This window comes from Dasypus novemcinctus, chromosome 19, assembly GCF_030445035.2.
Source record: "Dasypus novemcinctus isolate mDasNov1 chromosome 19, mDasNov1.1.hap2, whole genome shotgun sequence".
NCBI classification, from domain to species: Eukaryota; Metazoa; Chordata; class Mammalia; order Cingulata; family Dasypodidae; genus Dasypus; species Dasypus novemcinctus.
The window spans coordinates 35,475,003-35,495,152 of record NC_080691.1 but is presented as its reverse complement, the minus strand read 5'-3'; the positions used below and the strand labels follow the sequence as shown (position 1 = coordinate 35,495,152).

Sequence of the window (20,150 nt, the reverse complement as noted above, 5' to 3'; positions counted from 1 at the left end):
CAGAGGCCATGCACACATTAAGAGATTTTTGACACAGTGGATAGAGCTGAAATTTAAACTGGGGGCTCCTCCACCACTTCATGCCCTTTCCCCTTCTCCACACTCTCCTTCCTGTTGTTGCAGAAGCAGACAGGATTCGATGATCGTGTCCTGAAGGCTAGGACTCAGGAGTATTCCGAGAAGGAAGAATTATTACGACCAGCTGGGCCGGGTGAACTCCTGTCCAAAAAGCTGCACCCTGAATAGGATTTCTGGGTCCCTTTTATACAGAGGATGTAGGAAGAGGGAGTCAAACTGCTTTTATGCAAAAAGGACTTTTCTTTGTTAGTTTCTTAGAGTTTTAAGTGTTTGTTTGAGTACCAGGTAGGTTTTGCATTAACATATTCCCTACATTTCAGGTAAGCTTGAATTAACTTACCGCCCACATTCCCTGGATGTAACTTTGAATACACATTCAGTCTACAGCCTTTCTGAAAGTTGAAAGCCTATAGCGTCTGTATTACTTAACTGGCTTTCTAGGAACTAGGCACGCTTGGATACAGAATTAGATAATTTTTAAATCATGCACAGCCTATATTACTGTCTCCCTTCAAAATGACTGTTCTTGATGCCCAACTCATCTGTTAGTTTGAGGGAAGCATCTAGAAATATGCCCGTGACCCTGGGGAGTCCCCACACTGCACCATACAAGGTCCCTGAATTATAATTGGTAAGAGCTTCATGAGTCACATGGCTTGTTAAGTCTGTTATTGGGGATGCACGTTCGAGATGAAGGGTGCTCTGTTGTAATAGTGGAAAATTGAACATAACCTAAGTGTCTGTCTTCAGGGGAATGGAAAAATAAGCTGTAGTATATTTATGCTATGGAAACACAGCTCGACTAAAGAATGAGGTATTGTTGAATGAAAAAAAATGTTGCAGAATAATACACATAGCATAAAATTTCTGTGTTAAAAACTGCAAAAATTACAATAGACTTTCTGGGTGTGTATGTGTGTGTGATAGCTAACAGCTCTTGACAACTTATAATGCGCCATATACTCTTTTAAACTCTTTCCTTGTATTAAGTCATTTAATCCTCAGAACAGCTCTCCCCACGCCCCCGCAGTTATTCCCATTTTTGTAGTTGGGGAAATTGAGGCTTGGACAGGTGAAATAGCTCACCCAGGACCTCACAGCCAGAGGCAGTACAGCTGCCATTCGAATTTAGAGTCTGGTTCTTGAGTCTGCTCTTGACCATTGTACTGTCGAAGGCACACAAAACGGACTGAAAGGTCAGGCTATATCCCAGAATGTTCTACTGTGTACTGTAGGAAGCCGCTGGGCTGAGTGTGATGCTCACAAGGACTTTTAGCTTTATCTTTAGTGTTTGATAGTTTCCTTACAAGGGCAAAATGTCCATGTTAGTTGTATAAGTAGTAAGTCATTTAAAAAGTGCCAGGGAAGTCAAGGAGGCAGAGTTTACGCCCAGCCATGGGCGCTGGCTAGTTCTTCCTTGCCATTTCCCACTGCACGCTCTCGTCCCCATTGTGCGGAGGAGGTACGAGGAAGACAAGTGACTTGCGTGCGCTCTCACGGTTGATGGTGGCAGAGCCGGGCTGAGTCGCAGGAATCCCAAGCCCTTCCCTCCGCCCCAGAACGAGTGAGCAGGGAGGACCCCCGGGCGCCACCTGGGTCTGCCGTCCCCTCTCCAGCCTGTCCTCTCTCTCTAGGATCGAGCGGTCCACAGACCAGGTCATCAAGCCCGTGAACCTGGAAGCGCTCTCCAAGTGGATCGGCCACATCCCCGAGGACGTGGTGAGGGACATGGCCCAGATCGCCCCCATGCTGGCTCGGCTAGGCTACGACCCCTATGCAAACCCACCCAACTACGGCAAACCCGACCCCATCGTCATCAACAATACGTATCGGGTGAGTGCGGGCGTGCACGTGGACGTGTGCTCCCGGGCTTTGGCAGGGCTTGCAGCCTCCAGTGACTTGAGAAAACACTTAGTCTCTTGATTCCTGAGCTGCCGGCTTTTTTCTATCTGATGGACACTGTGAATCTTATAACTGCTATTTCCATTTTCACTTGGGCTGCGGGGAAGCTCAAAGCCAGCTGGTAACGTGTCTCTCACACTCTGTAGCATCTAATATTGGACCTATTTGTGCACTAATTTCATCTTATTTCTCTTCTCTTTTTTACTTTAACTTTTTTTTTTATTATGGTAAAGTATACATTACATAAAAAATCATTTAAACCATTTTCCAGTAAACAATTCTGGAACATTAACTACATTGTCAATATTGTATAATTTTCACCACTATTTCACCACTTTCATCATCCCAAACAAACTTGTACCCATTAAGCAATAACTCCCTATTTCCTCTTTTGTCCATCCCTGGTAACCATTATTCTGCTTTCTGTCTCTATAAATTTGCTTATTGTAAATATTTCCTATAAGAGAAATCATACAATATTTGTCCTTTTATGTCTAACTTATTTCACTCAACATGGTGTCTTCGAGTTTGATCCATGTTGTCGAATGTATCAGAACTTCATTACTTTTTAAGGCTGAAAATATTCCACTGTGTGCATATACCACATTTTCTTTATCCATTCATCGGTTGATGGACACTTAAATTGTTTCCACTTTTTGGCTATTGTGAATAATGCTGCTTGGAACATTGGTGTGCAAATATCTGTTCAAGTCCCTGCTTTTAGTTCTTTTGTAGGATTGCTGGGTTGTAGGTATTTCTATGTTTATCTTTCTGAGGAACAACCAAAATGTCTTCCACAGTGGCTGTACCTTTTTACATCCCCACCAACAGTGTCTGAGGGTTCCCATTCCTCTGCATCCTCGCCATCACTTATTTTCCATTTTTTTAGTAATAGCCGTTCTAGTGGGTGTGAAGTGCTAGCTCATTGGGGTTTTGTTGCGCATTTGCCCCCTGGCTGATGATGTTGAGCATCTGCTGTTCAAAACCTTTGCCCATTTTTTTATTTGTCTTTTTGTTGAGTTGTAGGAGTTCTGTATATATTCTGGATAGTTGTCCATTATCAGATAGATAGTTTCCAAATATTTTCTTCTGCTCTGTTGGTCATCTTTTTTCACCTTCTTGATCTCCTCTTGTTTTCCCTTTCCACCCTACTTCTCTAGCTATTTTTTTGTTTATTTGTTCATCTGTTTGTGAAGCACTTCAAATCCTTGCTGGGACTAGACATACATAAATAATTGGTCCCGTATATGGCCCTCATAAGGTTTAGTGTTATTTTTCAGGCAAATATGAGGCCAGGGCAGTTTGTTTATTTATTTTTAAGATTTATTTTATTTATTTCTCCCCACCCTTTGGGAGGCACCAGGCACTGAAGCTGGGACCTCCCATGTGGTAGGCGGGAGCTCAATCGCTTGAGCCACATCTGCTTCCCGAGGGCAGTTTAAATTCCTTTTCAGTTCTCCTTGTTCAAGGTGGCAAAGGGAAATGGCTCTGACGAGGTGTTTGAAATGTTAAAGTAGGCTGGTACTCACTGGGCAAAAGAAGGTTAACAGGATCACGGTCATGTTCACACATTGCCGTCACCGTTTCTCGCTTACTTTGGGTGCTGTGTTCCGATTTCCTTAGAGGTACCAAGTTAAAGTATTGGCAGATGGGCCTGCCGTAGAGCTCCTCCACCTTCACCCCGTCAAGACCCGAGTCTTCGTTGGAACTCACCGCCCAGCATTGCTGCGCATGCGTGGGTATTAGGAAGTAAGCGGTCCTGGAGTGAACCGCCAAGGGCGCAAGTCGTTCCTCGCTCGCTCTCCTTTAATTCTTCCCGTGACGGAAGAAGGAAGTCCCCCCTGGGTTCCAGCAAGTCCCAACACGTGCTCCCCTCTCCTCAGCAAAGAGGATTTACCAACCCTGAGCCTTGGGGCTCTGTCCTTGGGGTAGGAGTGTGAGCTCACCCGCGGGTGTCATTAGCTCCTCCCTCTCTGCTCCCTCCCCACCCCTGGTCTGTCGATTTTGCAAACATTTATTTGCGGAAATAGTCGAGGATCCCGAGTAGATGCAACAACACGGGGTTGTTGTCGGGCGGGGCTCCCTTTACCACTAACCTTTAAGCTGTAGGGGTAGGTTTTACATACTTTTCTATACATTCGATATATTTCACGTTTTTTTTTTAAAGCTAGATTGAAGGGAAGGTGATGCTCTTGAAATCCAGCCTCCAGGTGCTTCTCAGGAGGGGCAGCTGGGGCTGGGTGAGGAGTGCAGGGACACTGGTTCAGCAGCGGCTTTTCTGGAATTTCTTTAAAAGACGAAGGCTCCCGGAGAAAGGCCTGGCTTGGTGTATTTCATTTAAAAAATAATAATTCCGATAAAGTAGCGATGGTTAAGATCAGCTCTGAAGATCTGAAGATCTTTTTATTCTTTTCTTTAAATGAAAGGTATCTCTAGAAAATTCTAGGGTTTTTTTTCCCCAAAGATGTTTCTAGAAAATTCTAGTTTTTTCCCAAAAATGTTTCTTCCTGGGAAGTTTCATCTTTATAGTTTTGTTGTTCCTAACGAGACAAGCCCTTTATTTAAAAGCCATATGTGGGAAAGCAGATTTGGCTCAATGGATAGAGTATTCACCTACCATATGGGAGGTCCAGGGTTCAAACCCCGGGCCTCCTGATCCGTGTGGTGAGCTGGCCCACACGCAGTGCTGATGCGTGCAAGGAGTGCTGTGCCACGCAGGGGTGTCCCCCATGTAGGGGAGCCCCACATGCAAGGAGTGCGCCCCGTAAGGAGAGCTGCCCAGCACGGAAAAAGTGCAGACTGCCTGGGAATGGCTCCGCACACACGGAGAGCTGACGCAACAAGATGATGCAACAAAAAGAGACAGATTCGCAGCGCCGCTGACAAGAGCAAACGGACACAAGAACACACAGTGAATGGACACAGAGAGCAGACAACTGGGGGGAGGGTGGAAGGGGAAATAAATAAATAAATAATAAGACTAAAAAAAAGCCATATATGTGAATGTGTGCGTGTGTGTGAGAGAGTACCTGGGTATGTATCTTTGTGTGTGTCGGTGTGTTTCTGTGCGTTCTGCACTGTGTTTCTATAATGAATCCTGGGGTACAATAAACTTAGCGAATGAAGCAGCGTATGAAATTGTCTGCACCTGTGCTGTCCGTGGCAGTAGCCACCAGCCACATGTGGCTTTCTAGGCCCATGAAATGTGACTAGTCACACTGAGATGTGCTGCAAGTGTAAAATACACCCTGGATTTTGAAGTCTTAGGACAGAACAAAGAAGTCTATACAGCATCCCTTTAATCCTTTTTATATCAATTACATGTTAAAGTGATAATATTTTAGATCTATCGGGTTAAATACATTATTAAAAATGAGTTTCACCTGTATTTATTTTTTATTTTTATTTTTTAGGAGGTGCCAGGGATTGAACCTGGAACCTTGTATATGCAAAGCAGGTGCTCACCTGCTGAGCTACACCAGCTCCCTGTTTAAATATATTCTCTTTTTATTATTGTTGTTTTGTGTTTTTTTTTGAGGAGGTGCTGGGGATTAAGCCTGGAACCTGGTACGTGGAGGCAGGCACTCAACCACTGAACTCTACCTACCCAGTTCCTCTTTTTTAAGGTTGCTACTGTAAACATTTTAAAATTATGCGTGTGATTTGCATTATATTTCTATGGCACAGCCCTGTTCTATTCGGTGCTTTCCCTTCTGAGAGATAATGGGAAGATCTGGAATTTTTTGCTTCCCACCTTGGGGCCTTTCTCATGCTGTTTGCTCTGCCTGGAAGACTGTCCCTTCAGAGCGTAGTGTGGCTGGTTGTCCTTGTCATTCAGGACTCAGCTCGAAGAGCACCTGTTCCTAGGGTCCTTTTGAAAGACCACCCAATCAAAAGAAGCCCCCTTGTCACTCCTGATCATTTTGTTTTGTTTTGTTTTACTTTCTTCATAGTATTTCCCTTGGCTTGGTGTGTTTATTCCTGGTTCTTGTTATTTGTATATTGTCTGGTTTCCCTACCAGAATGGAAGCTTCAAGCGAGTAGGGATTTCTTTTGTCTTGGCATAATGCCTGCAATCATAGGAGCTCAGTACGCATTTGTTGGATGGAGGGGTGGATGGCTGGCTAGAAGGATGGGTGGATGGATATGGGGAGGTCGACTGAATTTTGTGTGTGTGTATGGGGGTTTTGGTTGCTGTGTTTGTTTTTATCATTTCCATGATAGTGACATTTCTTTTCTCTTTCCTAGGTCCTAAAAGGGGACTTCAAAACACCAGCCAATCTAAAAGGATATTTTCAGGTTAGAAATCTCAATGGGAATTCTGAATTCTGGTTATCCTGGCTGGGCCACTAGTTTGATGTATGCCTTCAGGCACTTGACGTCTCCAGTCTGGTTGACAGATCCCCCCCACTGTCAAATAGGGGGCTTGGGCCAGAGAGGATCTAGGGGTCTGGTTCAGCCGCAGCCACATTTCACCAGCCCTAGGGCTTTACCTTGAAATCAATTGGAAGGGACTTTGTGGGAACTGTCTGTTGAATTTTTGATCTATCCTTAAATCCAGTTTTATTTAGAGCAGCAGTTCCCAAACATAACCCAGTACAAAATTTTCATCAGTTTCCCCAAAAATGAGACTCCTGGGGAGTCGTGTAACGTGTGTGTGCAGCGTGTGTGTGCACGGATGCACACGGGCCTCCACGCCGCCTTCCCGTGCATCCCCACGCGGGGCCTGCCGAGCTTCCCAGCTGCGGCCGAAGGAGGTGGTGGATGTGCCGTGCCAAGGACTGCCTCTATACCAACGTGACAGCAGCCCTTCTTTGGTGTTCAAATGTATCCCCCTCTCCCCTTAAAAATAAGTGGTGGTGCTTTTAGATCATCTGCGTACGTTGTTTAATTTCACAAAATAAAGGGTGGGCCACCCTGTGCCGGTCCCCAGTATAATTATTAAATTAATGAACTCTGAGAGCCTGGGGACCCTTGTTTTGAGCACCTCTCAGTGGTTTGGGCAGGAGTCCTCACTCCCTTTGTAGGGACGGGAGACCCTACATATGCTTTTCTCCATCTCTTGCCACTGTGAAAAAATGGTTCCAAAATTAGCGAGCACGCCCGGGGAAGTGTCCCCTCCACTAGGGCACTTTCCCATGGCACTGCCAGTGAAATCCTCAGCCTCCTGTGCCAGGCATTCGCCGCAACCCATGTTCAAAGCAAAGCAAAGCTAGTGAGCTTCACCTTATTTGTTTTAACTAAGTAGAAAAAGAAACAGAATTGAGAGAGGCATGGTCCATAGTCCTGAACTCTTACCATTTTTGCACATTGCTCTTTTACCCACCTCAATATACATGGGTTTTTTTTTTTTGCATTAGTTGTGATTCTGTTGTGTGAGCTGCTTTGTTTTTCTTAATATTTGTCCACTACCATTTTGGACAATTACAAAGTACCCTGGAACGCACATGCCACCATTTACTTAAGTACTTCCCTAAGATGGTTTCTAATTTTTTCAGTGTCCTGAATGATATCATGTACACATCTTACTGATTTTGCCTCTGTTTTGCGGGGAAAGGGAGGCTCTGTTGAAAGAATTCTTTACAAGGCATTTTTTCAGGAGTGGAATCTGTGGGTAAAAGGATCCAGATCTTTTTTGGCTCTTGAACCATGAGGCTAAAATTGCCGTACAAAAGGGTTTGACCTGTTTCCACTCCCCTGAAGCGTGCAGTGTACACAGGACACCTAGGTGGCCCGGGATAGGTTTTCTGTCCTGCTAGAAGCAAAACAGGAATGAATGGCCTATACCCCGTCTTTGTGAACCCCCCTGCCCTCAGGAGAACTGCCCCGCAAATTGCATCATCTTTCCGGCCTCATCTCCACTGGCCCTCTTGCTCGCTCATCTCCAGCCACCCCGTCGCATCCCCGGGGTCTTCGCTGTTCCTTCTGCTTGGCATGCTTTTCCACCCAGATTGATGCATGGCCGACCTCTGTTTTGTCTTTTGAATCTTGGCTTGACTGTCACTCCCTGGGAGAGGGGCCTTTCCTAACGACCCAGTGCCAGCCACTCGGCACCCAGCCATTGCCCAGATTTGATATTATCTTACCTGTGGGTTTAATAGGCTCTCTCCCCATCAGAGTGTCAGCTCCACGACAGTAGGATTTTCTCTGACACATTCGCCACAGTATTCCCAGCACCTAGTAGGTGTGCAATACATATCCAGTACGTGGGTGAGCGCATGACTCAGTGATGCTGACGGGTGAGCCTCAGGGCAGCGAGACCCTGACACCCCTGCACCTGGCCTTGACCCCTCCCTCTGTTATCTTCTTCCAGGTGAGCCAGAACAGCACCTCCTCCCATTTAGGAAGCTCGTGATTTCCAGGTAGGCTTGTGGACTTTGCTGGGGGGTCGGGAGGGGTTTTCTTGCCACCACTGAGCCCAGGAGCCCCTTTCCCAAAATGCTTGTCCTTTCACAGCCTCCCTGGGGGGAAGTGTCCACCGAGGTGGGCTGACCAAGCCCCATCAGGGGTTTCCATGGTGACAGGCTATTTATAGCGCAGAGGCTCTAGGTCCCTTGGCTCTGGATGCAGGATGGCAGGGAGAGCACTGCTGAACCAACCAGAAAGGCCCTCAGTATGCGCGGCCCTGGGGAGGGGGCAGGAAGGACCGCTGCGATGGGGGTTCTCCAGCCGTTTTTACACTGAACACTGTCTGCCCATCTGGCTTCTCCAACAGCATCGGGCCTGGCCCAAAACAATTAAAGTTCTAATCATAGTCACAAGCAGTTCTGGTCTAAGAATAACCCCTTTGGCACTGGCCCAGGTACTCATTCGTTTTAACCCTCAGCATCCCTGGGAGGCAGGCGACGTGGTCCCCTTCGCCTTACAGAGGAGAAAACCAAAGCTCAGAGAAGGACTTTGCCTTGCCCAAGGCCACACAGCCACCACGTAGCAGAAGCCCCTCCAGAAGTCATCTCTGCAGACATGGCTTTTAACGAGTGACCTCATGTGTCTGTTTATCCACCCATATGCTGCTGAGGGGCGGTGGGGCAAGGGATTCTGAACTTGGGAATTCAAAGATTCAAGGACTCGCAGATTAAAGTTTTCTCAGCCTCCACGTTCCATGTCAGAATCTGAAGACTGGGGATTCGCCAATGCCCCCCTCCAGGGGAGCTTAGGAGATGAAGCGAGCTGACCCAGGGGCAGGCTGTAGAGTGCTATGCACCCAGAGTGGACGTGGGCACTGAGCCAACCCCCCAGTGACCAAGTTCCTTTCCTTAGGTCCCCTAGCCCCTCTTCCAGGAAGTTGCCGGGCACCCCGCAAGGAGGCCAGAACCAACTTACTAGGGTATTTCCCTACTCTTTTTAGAGAGAAACTTGGAATTTTCTGGTTTGCACTCTATTGTTCATCTCATTTTCTTTTTAAATTATCAGCACATTTTTTAGTTCTTTGAATCCAGTTTGCACCAGCCAGCAAGGCTGGGGAGATTCTGCATCATCTTCAGGGTGTGACTCCTGATCGCACCAGGATCTTGGAGTTCTACTTAACACCAAAGAAAAGAATGCTTGTGTGCAAACAGCCTTTTTCCCTGTTTCCTCCTAACTCTGTCCCCTCAGCTTTTTCCTGCAGATCATTAATAGACTCCTGAACGTTTTCATTGACAGTAGCTCAGTTTATTCCTTATTTGCTGTTTAATGAAATACTCAATACAGAGTGCTTTCTGTAATCTCTGGCACAGAGGTGGCATTGAACAAATGGTAATCCTACCCTTGCCCCCAAAATAAAAAATATATTGCATGTATCCCTGCAGTTTACTCTATTTTTTTTTTTTTTAGGAGGTACTGGGGATTGAACCCGGGACCTCATACATGGGAAGCAGGTGCTCAACCACTTGAGCTACATCTGCTCCCCTGTAGTTTACTCTTAATAAATAAAGAAAGATGTATTTTGAGGTCAGGTGGGTGCAGGCTGAGATGTGGGTAGGAACAAAGAAACATTTTTAAGTTCTCCCTGGCCATCTGGACCGTGTATGTAAAGCCTCACATGCTCTTGTGGATGGCTGCAGACCACAGGTTCTGTAATCGTACACATAAATATGAAAGAGCTATTTCAGAATTGTTACTCTGGGCCTAACACTGTCTTTCCTCTTTTCAGATCTCTGCAAGTGGCCTTCTGTTGCCAAAATGAGAAGCAACTTTGCTTTCAAGTGGAAATCGGACCTCTAATCCAAGCATATTGCTTGCTATTAATCGCCAAAACGGGGCTGCTAATGAAGAATGTATTTGCATATGTTTGCAAAAACCGAATCATCAAAAACTTACCTTGAAACTCTCTTATCCTGAGAACCTCTGGGGTCGGGAGTGAAGGGTGTAGAAATAGTCTGGCTTTTGAAACGTAGGTGTTTTATATTTTTTCCCCTCAAGAACTTTTTCTCAAGAGTTGCCGTCCTCCTTAATTTGCAGGGCTGCCTTGGGGGTTTTGTTTGCTGGGACCTGGCCCACAACCCAGGCCTCTCCCGTTGACCCTCACTTTGAATTCAAAGAATCTATTTAAAAAGAATTTAATATATGAGGTTTTCTTTGATTCCTCCTCAGTTCTAAACTCAGTTTGTTTCACAGAGAAAAAAAAAAAAACTATTTGAATAAAGTGAACAGGGACTTATTTGTCCGTGCCTTACTTTTACAGCGTGAATAGATTTTTTTCTCCCCCGTATTGAATTATGTCAGGTGGATTGGCGTTTTAGTTGGCCAAGGCTGCTGTAACAAATCACCATGCACTGGGAGACTTAAAACACAGAAACTTATTGTCTCCTGATTCTGCAGGTTGGAAGTCCAAAATTAAGTTGCCGGTAGGGCTGTGCTACCTTCCTCATCCTCTCTGATGGGAAGAATCTGTTCCGTGCCTCTGCCTGGCTTCTGGCATTGACTTGCCTGCCAGCCGTGAGGCCCTTTGCCTCATTCATCATGTGGCATTCACGTCACTGTCTTTGTATCTGTGTCCAGATTTCACCGTATAAAGACAGTCATGGGAAGCGGATGTGGCTCGTGCGATTGAGCCCCCTCCTACCACATGGGAGGTCTCGGGTTTGCTTCCCGGTGCCTCATAATGAAGAGGAGCAAGACAGCAAGCTGATGCAGCAAGATGATGATGCAGCATGAGACACAAGGAGGGAAACATGAGAGATCAATAAAGCAGGGAGATGAGATGGCTCAAGTGGTTAGGTGCCTCCCTCCCACATGGGAGGTCCTGGGTTCAGTTCTTGGTGCATCCTACAAAAAGACAAGCACACAACAAACAGACACAAACAGACACAGTGAGTGCAAACAATGAGGGGGTGGTGAGAAATAAAAAAGACAGTCATATAAGATGAAGGGCCCACCCTTAAGTCTACTCTGACCTCTTTAACTGGCCTAATTCCATTGGTAATGACCCTATTTCCATATATGGTCACATTCACAAGTACTGGGGACTTCAAAATATGTTTTGGGGCACGTTTGGGGGGCACAGCTCAATCCATACTGATTGGCAACGAGCAAAGGTCGGAGAAGAGGTCCAGTCCATGCAAGCACCGCAGAACCCCCAGATGCTTGAGGGAACGACTGGGCCCAGAATAGTTTCGTGTCTTTCATGGGGTAAGGCCACGTGGAAGCCACGCCCCTTGCCTTCCGTCTCGTGACTCACTGTGGCTTAGAGCATGGGTTTTGGGGTCAGGCGACTTCCTAGCTGTGGGGCTTGAGCCTTGGTTTGGTCATCTGTAAAATGTGGATGTTAAAACTTCATGGGGCTATTGGGTGGGGTCACTGGGTGACATTGGCAGTGGTGCCTGGTAGAGGATGAGGTCTCCCCACCAGGCACTTGCCGTCTCCTTGGCCTTGAGGCTGTAGTGAGACAGGAGCTAGGCCTTTGGGGGTTGGAAAGCCCTTCATTTGTTCCCTTAACAATCATTTATCAGTCTCCAGCTTGCCACATGTGGTACTGTCCCTTGAGAATCTGATGACAGCTGTAGATTCCCCCGCCCTACAAATCACTCCTGGTTCTAGGAGTCCACACCTTTTAAGAAGCCCGCCCTCAAAGACCCTGGATAATCACAACTGCCTGGGGGAACAGTGAAAGAAGGAAGGAAGGAGAGAGGAAGAAGGAAATGATTCCTTTTCTGTCCCCAAACCTACACCCCAAGTAGTGGGATTGGGCGTTGACCTCTGAAACACATGTCTCAGAATCCACTTTCATTTCATCTTCCCGGATTTGATCTGGAAAAAAAAGTTAACTTCTTGCATGTGGGCTAGGATGACTAGAGTGTCTGTCTACAAGTTTATTGGGCATTTCTACCCATGTGGCCTCACGTGACTACTTTCCTCACAGCATGGTGGCCTTAGGGTAGTTGGACTTCTTACATGGTGACTGGTTTTCCCCAGAGCAAGTACTGCAGGAGGCAGGAAGCAGAAGGGCCAGTCTTTTAAGATCTATGTCTGGAACTGGCACAGTGTCCCTTACACCAAATGTTATCGGTCAGTGCTGTCATAGGACCTTCCCAGTGGAGTGTCAAGGCCACATTGCAAAGAGCTTGTGGAGATACCGTGTGGCCATCTTTGGAGAATACAATCAGAACAGGGACCAGTTGGTTAGCCACACCTTCAGGTCATTGATTAACTTGGGAGTCTCTCTGGGAAATGCTGATTTGACCAGAACATTCCATTTCCATTGGCATACCAAATGAGAGCACACCTTTTCTTTACTGTTTCAAGGACAATGAGTCCAAGGTCACAAAAGTCTAGGTCAGCAAAAAACCCAGGCTTTGGGGTTTCCCCAACGTCCTCCCTGGACCAGGGACAGTTGCTGCCACCACTGCATCTGCTCTAGGATCGCCCAAGCCCAAATCTGGGCCCAGAGCTGGGGGGACATCTTACCTCTCCTCTGCAAAGGCCACCTAATTCTCTGCTCCAAACCACCACATTCCAGGATGACTGACAATGAAAATGTCTGTGCCTTTAGGAAAAGCCTGAGCTCCACCCACCAGGGCGTGCTCTTGACCAACTGGCCTTTCCTCCAATTTAAGTCCGTTCCTCAAGTTGGGATTATTCTGATCTAACCTTGTTTCCACAGTAACAGCTTTTTTTTTTTTAATGGGTTGTCTTTAAGCTTTAAAAATAGTTACTTATATACTAATCTATACTTGAATAACTATATATCATAAACTTAAGTAATGGTATAAAATTTTAAAAACTGTATTCAAACAATAATTTGAAATAATTTTGGACTCACAGGAAGTTGCAGACGTAGTACAGAGTCTTGTTACCCTTCACCCAGCTGTCCCCAAGGCTGACATCTTATCTAACTGTAGTGTAATGCCAAACCCAGGAAACTGGCATTAACCGTTACCTAGACTACAGACCTTATTTAGTTTCCACCCTTTTTCCCCATGCATTCATTTATGCATGTGTGTGTGTGTATTAATTTTGTTAAAATCAATTTCGTTAATTCCAAGGCAATAAATTCCTGGGTTTTGTTTCCTCTTTCAGCAGCAGAACCCTCCCTATACCACCCCCCACCCCCATATACATGAGTTCACAGGTGGAAGCCCAGACTCACAAGAGGCTGTTCTGATGAGAACCCCATTCCCGTCCCAAGCACCAGCCATGGCTCTTGAGAGCACATTCAGATAGCCGAGGTTTTGCCTTTATTTCCATGTTGATGACCCTAGTGGTGTTAACTCTCCAGGCTGTCTCGCAGCACTCACGTAGCCGCATTGTCTACAATGCCTGGCATGTAACAGGTTGTACGGCCACCTTCCCAGATGGCCCCCAGTGATCTCCATGTCCTGGTATGTGGTACCTTTCCACACGGAACAGGGCTAGGGATGGCAGATTGACTATAGGACGCCAATTACATTTGCATTTTGGATAAACCACACATTTCTTTTTAGTACTTTGCAATATTTCATGGGCCTCACTTCCACTAAAAATTATTCGTTGTGTATCTGAAGTTCAAATTTAGCTAGGTATCCTGCATTTTTACTTGCTGAATCTGGCAGCTCTAAATAGGGCTGACCATGGAACTGGTAAGATACTATGGACATGAGTGTTGGGCTTCGGAGGCTGGGTCACAGGTGAAAGTCCTCGTGACTTCTGTCCTGCTCTCTCTTGGGTCGGTCATTCTGGGGGAAGCCAGCCACCCTGTCATGAGGACACTCAAGCAGCTCTGTGAAGGGAGAGGTCCAAGTGGCAGGGAACTGGGGCCTGCAGCCAACGTCCAGCCCCAAGTTGCCAGCCATGTGAGTGGAACACCTTGGCAGTGGAGCCTCCAGCCCCAGCCTAGTTTTCAGATGAAGGCAGCCCTAGCTGACGTGTCTCCTGCAACCTCCTGAGAGGCCCCATGCCAGAAACCCTGAACTAAACCACTTGAATTCTTAACCACAGACCCAGCCCTAATGTTTATGGTTGCTTTAAGCTGCTCAGTTTTGAATTACACTGCAATAGATAATGAATACATAGGCAGGTAGTCAATACCTATTTGTTCAGGAGTGAATGAGTGAATGGGTGAATGAATGATGAGGGCCATGGTTCCTTACCTTTCCTGGGTGCTTTTGAGGAGCCTTGCTCTCCAGAGAAGGCTTCAGGCCTATGGAACCTCATGCCCCCGCTTTCTGTATAAGGACAGAATCTTCACAAAGTCTTGAAAGATAAGTAGGGTAGAAACCATCTGGCAGAACCATTTAAAGGGAGATCAAATGTGTTCATCTCAGCTGATCTGAATTTTCAGTGCTGCCAGGCACAGGACGCAATTTAAATCTGCGTGACAAAATTCAAAATAGGACTCAACCATGTGCGACTGTATAATGTCACTGTCCTAGAAAAGGTGCTTGTGCTAGACTTAAAATATATCGGCTTTGAAATGCCACTTAAACAGATTGTTTCTATGGTACCAACCTATTTGAAGTTGTAACTGAGCGAGGATATTTCCCGCCCCCCCCCCCCCCAGGTCTTGGAGGCAATATGGAAACAGTGTTGTATGGCTGAGGGGATGGTTAGGAGTGTCAGTTCTGAGGTTCGCACAGACTACCTCAGAGGGTTGAGGAATTGAAAAGCTGATGCATGCAGAAAGCTTGGCTGTGTGATCCCAACTGCACAGGAATCACTCTATCAATACCAGCTCAAATGAGTAGGCAGACAGGGTGTGGGGTCCTGTGCATGGCATAACAGAGGACTCTGGCTTGTGAGTCTGAACCTCTGGCTTCCCGGCCTGGCTCTGTACTTAAACATGCTGTGTGGCCCTGGGCACGTCCCGCTCTGCCACGGCCTCCAGAGCCTCATCTGTGAAAGGGAGAGGGACAGACTGATGTGCTGCAGAAGAATCTGCCGGGCTCCTGCTCTGGAGCCTTGCTGCTTGGCAACCCCTTCTGGGAAGGCCACGTGTTGGAGGCCCTCATCAGGAAGCTAAACACAGGCCGGGCAGACCCTCCAAACAAGGGCTTTCCTGAACAGTGATGGGAGGCCAGGGCTTATATCCTTAGCAGCTTGAATCCAAACTTCTCATCACCTTCTCTCTTTGCTTTCCCTAAGGCTGGGCATTTGAATGCAGAAACTCTGAATAACCACTGATCTTTGAGGCTGAGAGGCCTTCCGTGCAGGGGTTTGAGACTGGGTCTTTTAAATTAAAATAGCCACAACCATTTAGAAGCTCTTACAATGCCAGGAACAGTGCCAAGAGTTTTACATGCATTAATTAACCTATTTTTGTCCTGAAAAAACCCTTTTATAGCGATCTGGTCATTATCCTTTTTTACAGATGTGAAAATGTACTGCAGAGAAGTGAGGCAGCCTACCCCAGGCACCACATTTAGGAAGAAACAAAGTGGAGGTCTGGATCCATGAAGGTTTACTTCAGAGCACTCCTTTTTTTTTTTTTTTTTTAAGACATTTTATTTATCCCGTTCCCCACCATTCCCCCACCCCCGTCATCTGCTCTCTGTGACCATTTGCTGTGTCTGCTTGCATTCTCATTAGACAGCTCCAGGAACCAATCCTGGGACCTTCTGGAGTGGGAGAGAGGCAGTCATTCTTTTGCACCACCTCAGCTCCCTGATCTGCTGCATCTCTTATTCTCTCTCCTCTGTGTCTCCTCTTGCATCATCTTGCTGCACCAGCTCTCCACGTCAGCCAGCACTCCTGCACGGGGAGGCTTTCCCACACTGGGTGGCATTCCCATGCAGGGTGGCACTCCTGCGTGGGGTGGCATTTCCATATGGGCCGGCACTCCACATGGGGCAGCTCCCCACGTGGGCCAGCTTGCCTTCACCAGGAGGCCCTGGGCATCAAACCCTGGACATCCTATATGGTAGACGGGCGCACAACTGATTGAGCCACATCTGTTTCTCTCCAGAGCTTTCTTAAAAAAAAAAAAAAGAGTTGTGAATTCAGTAGAGAAACATCTTTCCCTGAATTATCTGCGATTAAGTTGCCCACCTTTTGCCCTACACCCCCAAGTACTTTAGTATTTCCAACAAATAAGGATACTCTGATATAACCATCAAAATCTGGAAATTAACATTGGCACATCACTACCATAGAATCCTCAGACCCCATTTAAATTTTGTTACCTCTCGATAATGTCCTTTATAGGGAAAAGATCCCATTCAGAATCATGCATTGCATTTATTTGTCTTGTTTCTTGAGTTTCCTTCACTCTAGAACAGTTCCTATCTTTCTTTGATGTTCAAGACTTTGGCACCTTTGAAGATTACAGGCCAGTTTTATAGAATTTCCCTCAAGTTGGGTTTCTCTGATGTATCCTTGGGATTATATTCGGATTATGCCACTTTGACAAGAATATCACAGGAGTAATGCTGTGATCTTCTCCGTGTATCCTACCAAGTGGTACTTGATTTCAATTTTTCCATTACTGACAATGTACTCTAATCACTTGCTCAGAGCCTGCACTCTTAACCACCCTATGACAGTCCACGAAAATCCCTTCTCCAGAAGCCACATGGTGGGGTCCACTTAGTAAAGCAACTCCACTAGCATCAGCCCCTCATGAGCAAAAGTAACTGCATCTCCATAAACTCTGTTGTAAAGTCATAATTACAGCTACATAGAAGACAAACTTACATATATTTTTGGCCTGGAAACAAATATATATACACTTTCAGACCCAGACTCTTAATGAGTTTGCCTTGTCTCTTTGTTTGAATGCTGCTCCCTGGTGGACCTTTTGGTCTGCTAGACCCTCTTCCTTGAAAAATCACTGTCTGTGTTCTCCTCTGAGTTCATACTATGTGTCAGGAACAGCGACACTGTGTCACTGGAGATAAAGAGACTGTTGTCACAGCCCCCGTCCCTAAAAAGCCCACATTTAACTGGCTTTATGTAGGTTCTCATTTAATTCATGACAACCATATAATGGTAGACCTGTGATTGGAACTTGTCTGTTTGCCTGGGGTAAACCACACAACGGGTTGAGTAAGCAAAAGGAATTTGTCTCACAGTATTGGAGGTTAGAAGTCTAAAATCAAGGTGTCAGCAAGGCCATGCTGTCTCCACAGTCTGTAGTGTTCTGGTGGTGGCTTTCCAGCAATCTTCAGTTACATGCCATATGTCTACTTGTGTTCCTTCTGTTGGTTTTTACTTCTGTGTCCAATTTCCTTTGTGTATAAGGATTTCGGCCATCTTGGATTAAGGTCCACTCTCAGTCAGTTTGTCCACATTGGTAACATCTTCAGGGTCCTATTTACAAAATGGGTTCACACCCACAGGATTGGAGTTATGACTTAAACATGTCTTTTATGGGGAGCATGATTCTATCTACCACAGAACTCAAGTCTTTTGACTCTAAGTCCAGTGCCCTTTGTACAGTCCAACAATTGCCTCTTGGATCTTTTCATCACACAGAGAAGAGAGAAGAATATTATAAAAAATTGACAGCTAACACTTCCTATGCATCTACTATGTGCCAGGTAGAATTCTAATTGCTTACATGCTTTATTTCATTGATTCCTCAGCCATTTTGCAGAAGAGAAAACTGAAGCTTAGAGAAATGGAATGACTTGTCCAGAGCTGGTAACTGGCAGTGCTGAGATCAGAACTCCAGGGCCTCTGTGTTCTCATGGCTACACAGAGTCCCAGAGAGGTGAAGGGTTCCCTGGGAAGGCAGGTGCCAGTTTTGTCCACTATTACCCTTGGGCCTAGCACAGGATAGGCACTCAGTAAACATTTGTATTAGATGAGCGAATGAATGAATTCATCAACCTGCATGAAAGAGAGAATACTTGGGAACGCTAAGAACTTTCCCATTATTCCTTCACTCTCTCAAACTCCTTTACAAAGCAACTGCTCTGTGTCCACGACGGCGCTTACACGGAAAGACCCAAAGATACAGGAGACAACGACTTGGCCTTTATTATTTCCATCTGAGTGCCGTTCGGGTCCCTTACAGATTTAGACTCTGAGGCTGGCCAAGGCACGACCTCCGGCCAAGGTGGTCAGCACAGTCCAGGAGCCCCGCATAGGGCTCTGCAGGTCTTCGTTTCATCGCCACCATCTCAGCGCCGCCGTCCTAGAGCGTCCACTCTCGGCTCGGTTGTTGCCATGGCAGACAGGTCGCCTTGCAGCGGTCGAGCTGGCGTCATTTCCTGTGCGCCGGCTTAAACGCGTCCCGGTTCCGGCCGGAGTAAGCGCCTCTCTGATCGCGCGGAGCGGGAAGCTGTGTTTGGTACCCTGGAGCTTTACGAGAGGTGAGAGGGGCCGAGAATGGAAAGGGGGTGAGGGGAGCTCTCACCAGCGGGCGATGGGGCGCGGACTCGGGGAAGGCCGCCTTCGGCCCTGCCCTCGCCCGTGTGGGATTCGTTTCGTAGACGCCGCTGCCGAGGCCCAGGCAGGGGCGGGGCCGCTCGGGGTCGCCAGTGAGTGAGGGCCAGCGCCGAGGCAGGAACCCGGGCCTCCTCCGTGAACCCGGGGCGGCAGGTTAGAGGGCATTCCGAGCCTTGGGTCCGGGCCCTGCCAGCTGTGGGACCTCGGGGCCAGTTGTCTAACTTCTTTGAGTTTCATTTTTCCTTCTGAAGCATGGAAACGTTATAGTACCTGTCTGATAAAAGTGTTTCAATGCTTACATTGGCTAACCGACCCCAATCGCCTGGCAAGTACTTAGCACCTGCTGAGGGCTTTGTAACTCGTAGCTACTCTGTGATTGTAAGCATGCCCTTGTCCAAGGTGGTATAATTTTCTCCCTTGTATATGGGATTCCCCACCTCCTCTGAAAACGTTTGCTTCATGTACCCTTCTGGATCAGTTTGGAACCACCTGCACCCAGAGCAGTGAGTCAAAGAAGCAGAAAGAAATTTTGTGACAGAGCTGGCCAGAGTTTAACTCTGCCATCTGCAAAGCCTGCTTGCAATAACTCGTTGACAAGAATTGCAATCATTATCACTTACTGAATAATTTATGATGTACTGCACCAAGCTTGGCGCTTTGTGTGCAACAAATACTCACATACTGTGTACTCTGGTACTCATGGTATAGTCATGGAACTTAAGTAGCAGCTGTTGTTCTTGAGCTCTTATTGTGAGGTTAGGGCTTTTAAAACCATCTCATTGAATCTGCCATACAGACATTCTCTAATTAATCCTAATCTAAGAGGCAGTTGAATCTCATCACTCGGCTACCAAGAGGTGGTTCTCTGTTCCAGTCCACATATGCCTGACTGTTAAGGTGGTGTTTATAATTACTGCTGTCTTCCGATTGATGAGAAGAGGCTCATGTTTTAAGAGGAAAACAGAGTCACAGCTCTAAGAATCTTGGAGTCTCTTCAGGAAGTTTATTTTAGAACACTTATTCCAAAATATCATTCTCCTGGGACCATGCCAAGCATCCAGATATAACTCTTTCCTCAATAACAGAAAAAAGTAATAATAAAATTTGGGGTCCAGGAAGATGTCTACCCAATTTCTGGTGCAGTGACATATAGTAGAACGTATTTAGTTATTTTTGTACAATTTTTGTATATCTGGGCATGTGATTTTTTAAATGATACTGACCAGGACAGGGAAATACAACACCTTCTCAGAATTGCATAGACAGTTGGATCCACTTTAAATATCTGCCTAAATGAATAGTAACAATGACCTTAAAAGACTTTGGGTCTGAAGGAAACTGAAGGTAGCAAGGAGCAGGGATCCACAACTTTCTGCCGCTGCCCC

General features: G+C 46.5%; 2 protein-coding genes across 3 annotated transcripts in view; both read left to right on the top strand.

Annotated features, from left to right (window-relative positions):
* Positions 1–10,636, top strand: part of TPST2 (tyrosylprotein sulfotransferase 2) — a 63,411-nt gene extending 52,775 nt beyond the window's left edge. For both annotated transcript variants that reach the window (XM_004479085.4, XM_012519859.4), the window contains exons 4-7: positions 1,713–1,911; positions 6,229–6,279; positions 8,294–8,342; positions 10,115–10,636. In XM_004479085.4, the coding sequence (XP_004479142.1) occupies positions 1,713–1,911; positions 6,229–6,279; positions 8,294–8,335 (292 nt within the window). In that variant the 3' untranslated portion in view covers positions 8,336–8,342; positions 10,115–10,636. The remainder of the gene's footprint in view (positions 1–1,712; positions 1,912–6,228; positions 6,280–8,293; positions 8,343–10,114) is intronic.
* A 7,959-nt stretch (positions 10,637–18,595) lies between these two features.
* Positions 18,596–20,150, top strand: part of TFIP11 (tuftelin interacting protein 11) — a 25,559-nt gene continuing 24,004 nt past the window's right edge. The window contains exon 1 of the mRNA XM_004479079.5: positions 18,596–18,689. The gene's annotated coding sequence lies outside the window, so the exon portion shown is untranslated. The remainder of the gene's footprint in view (positions 18,690–20,150) is intronic.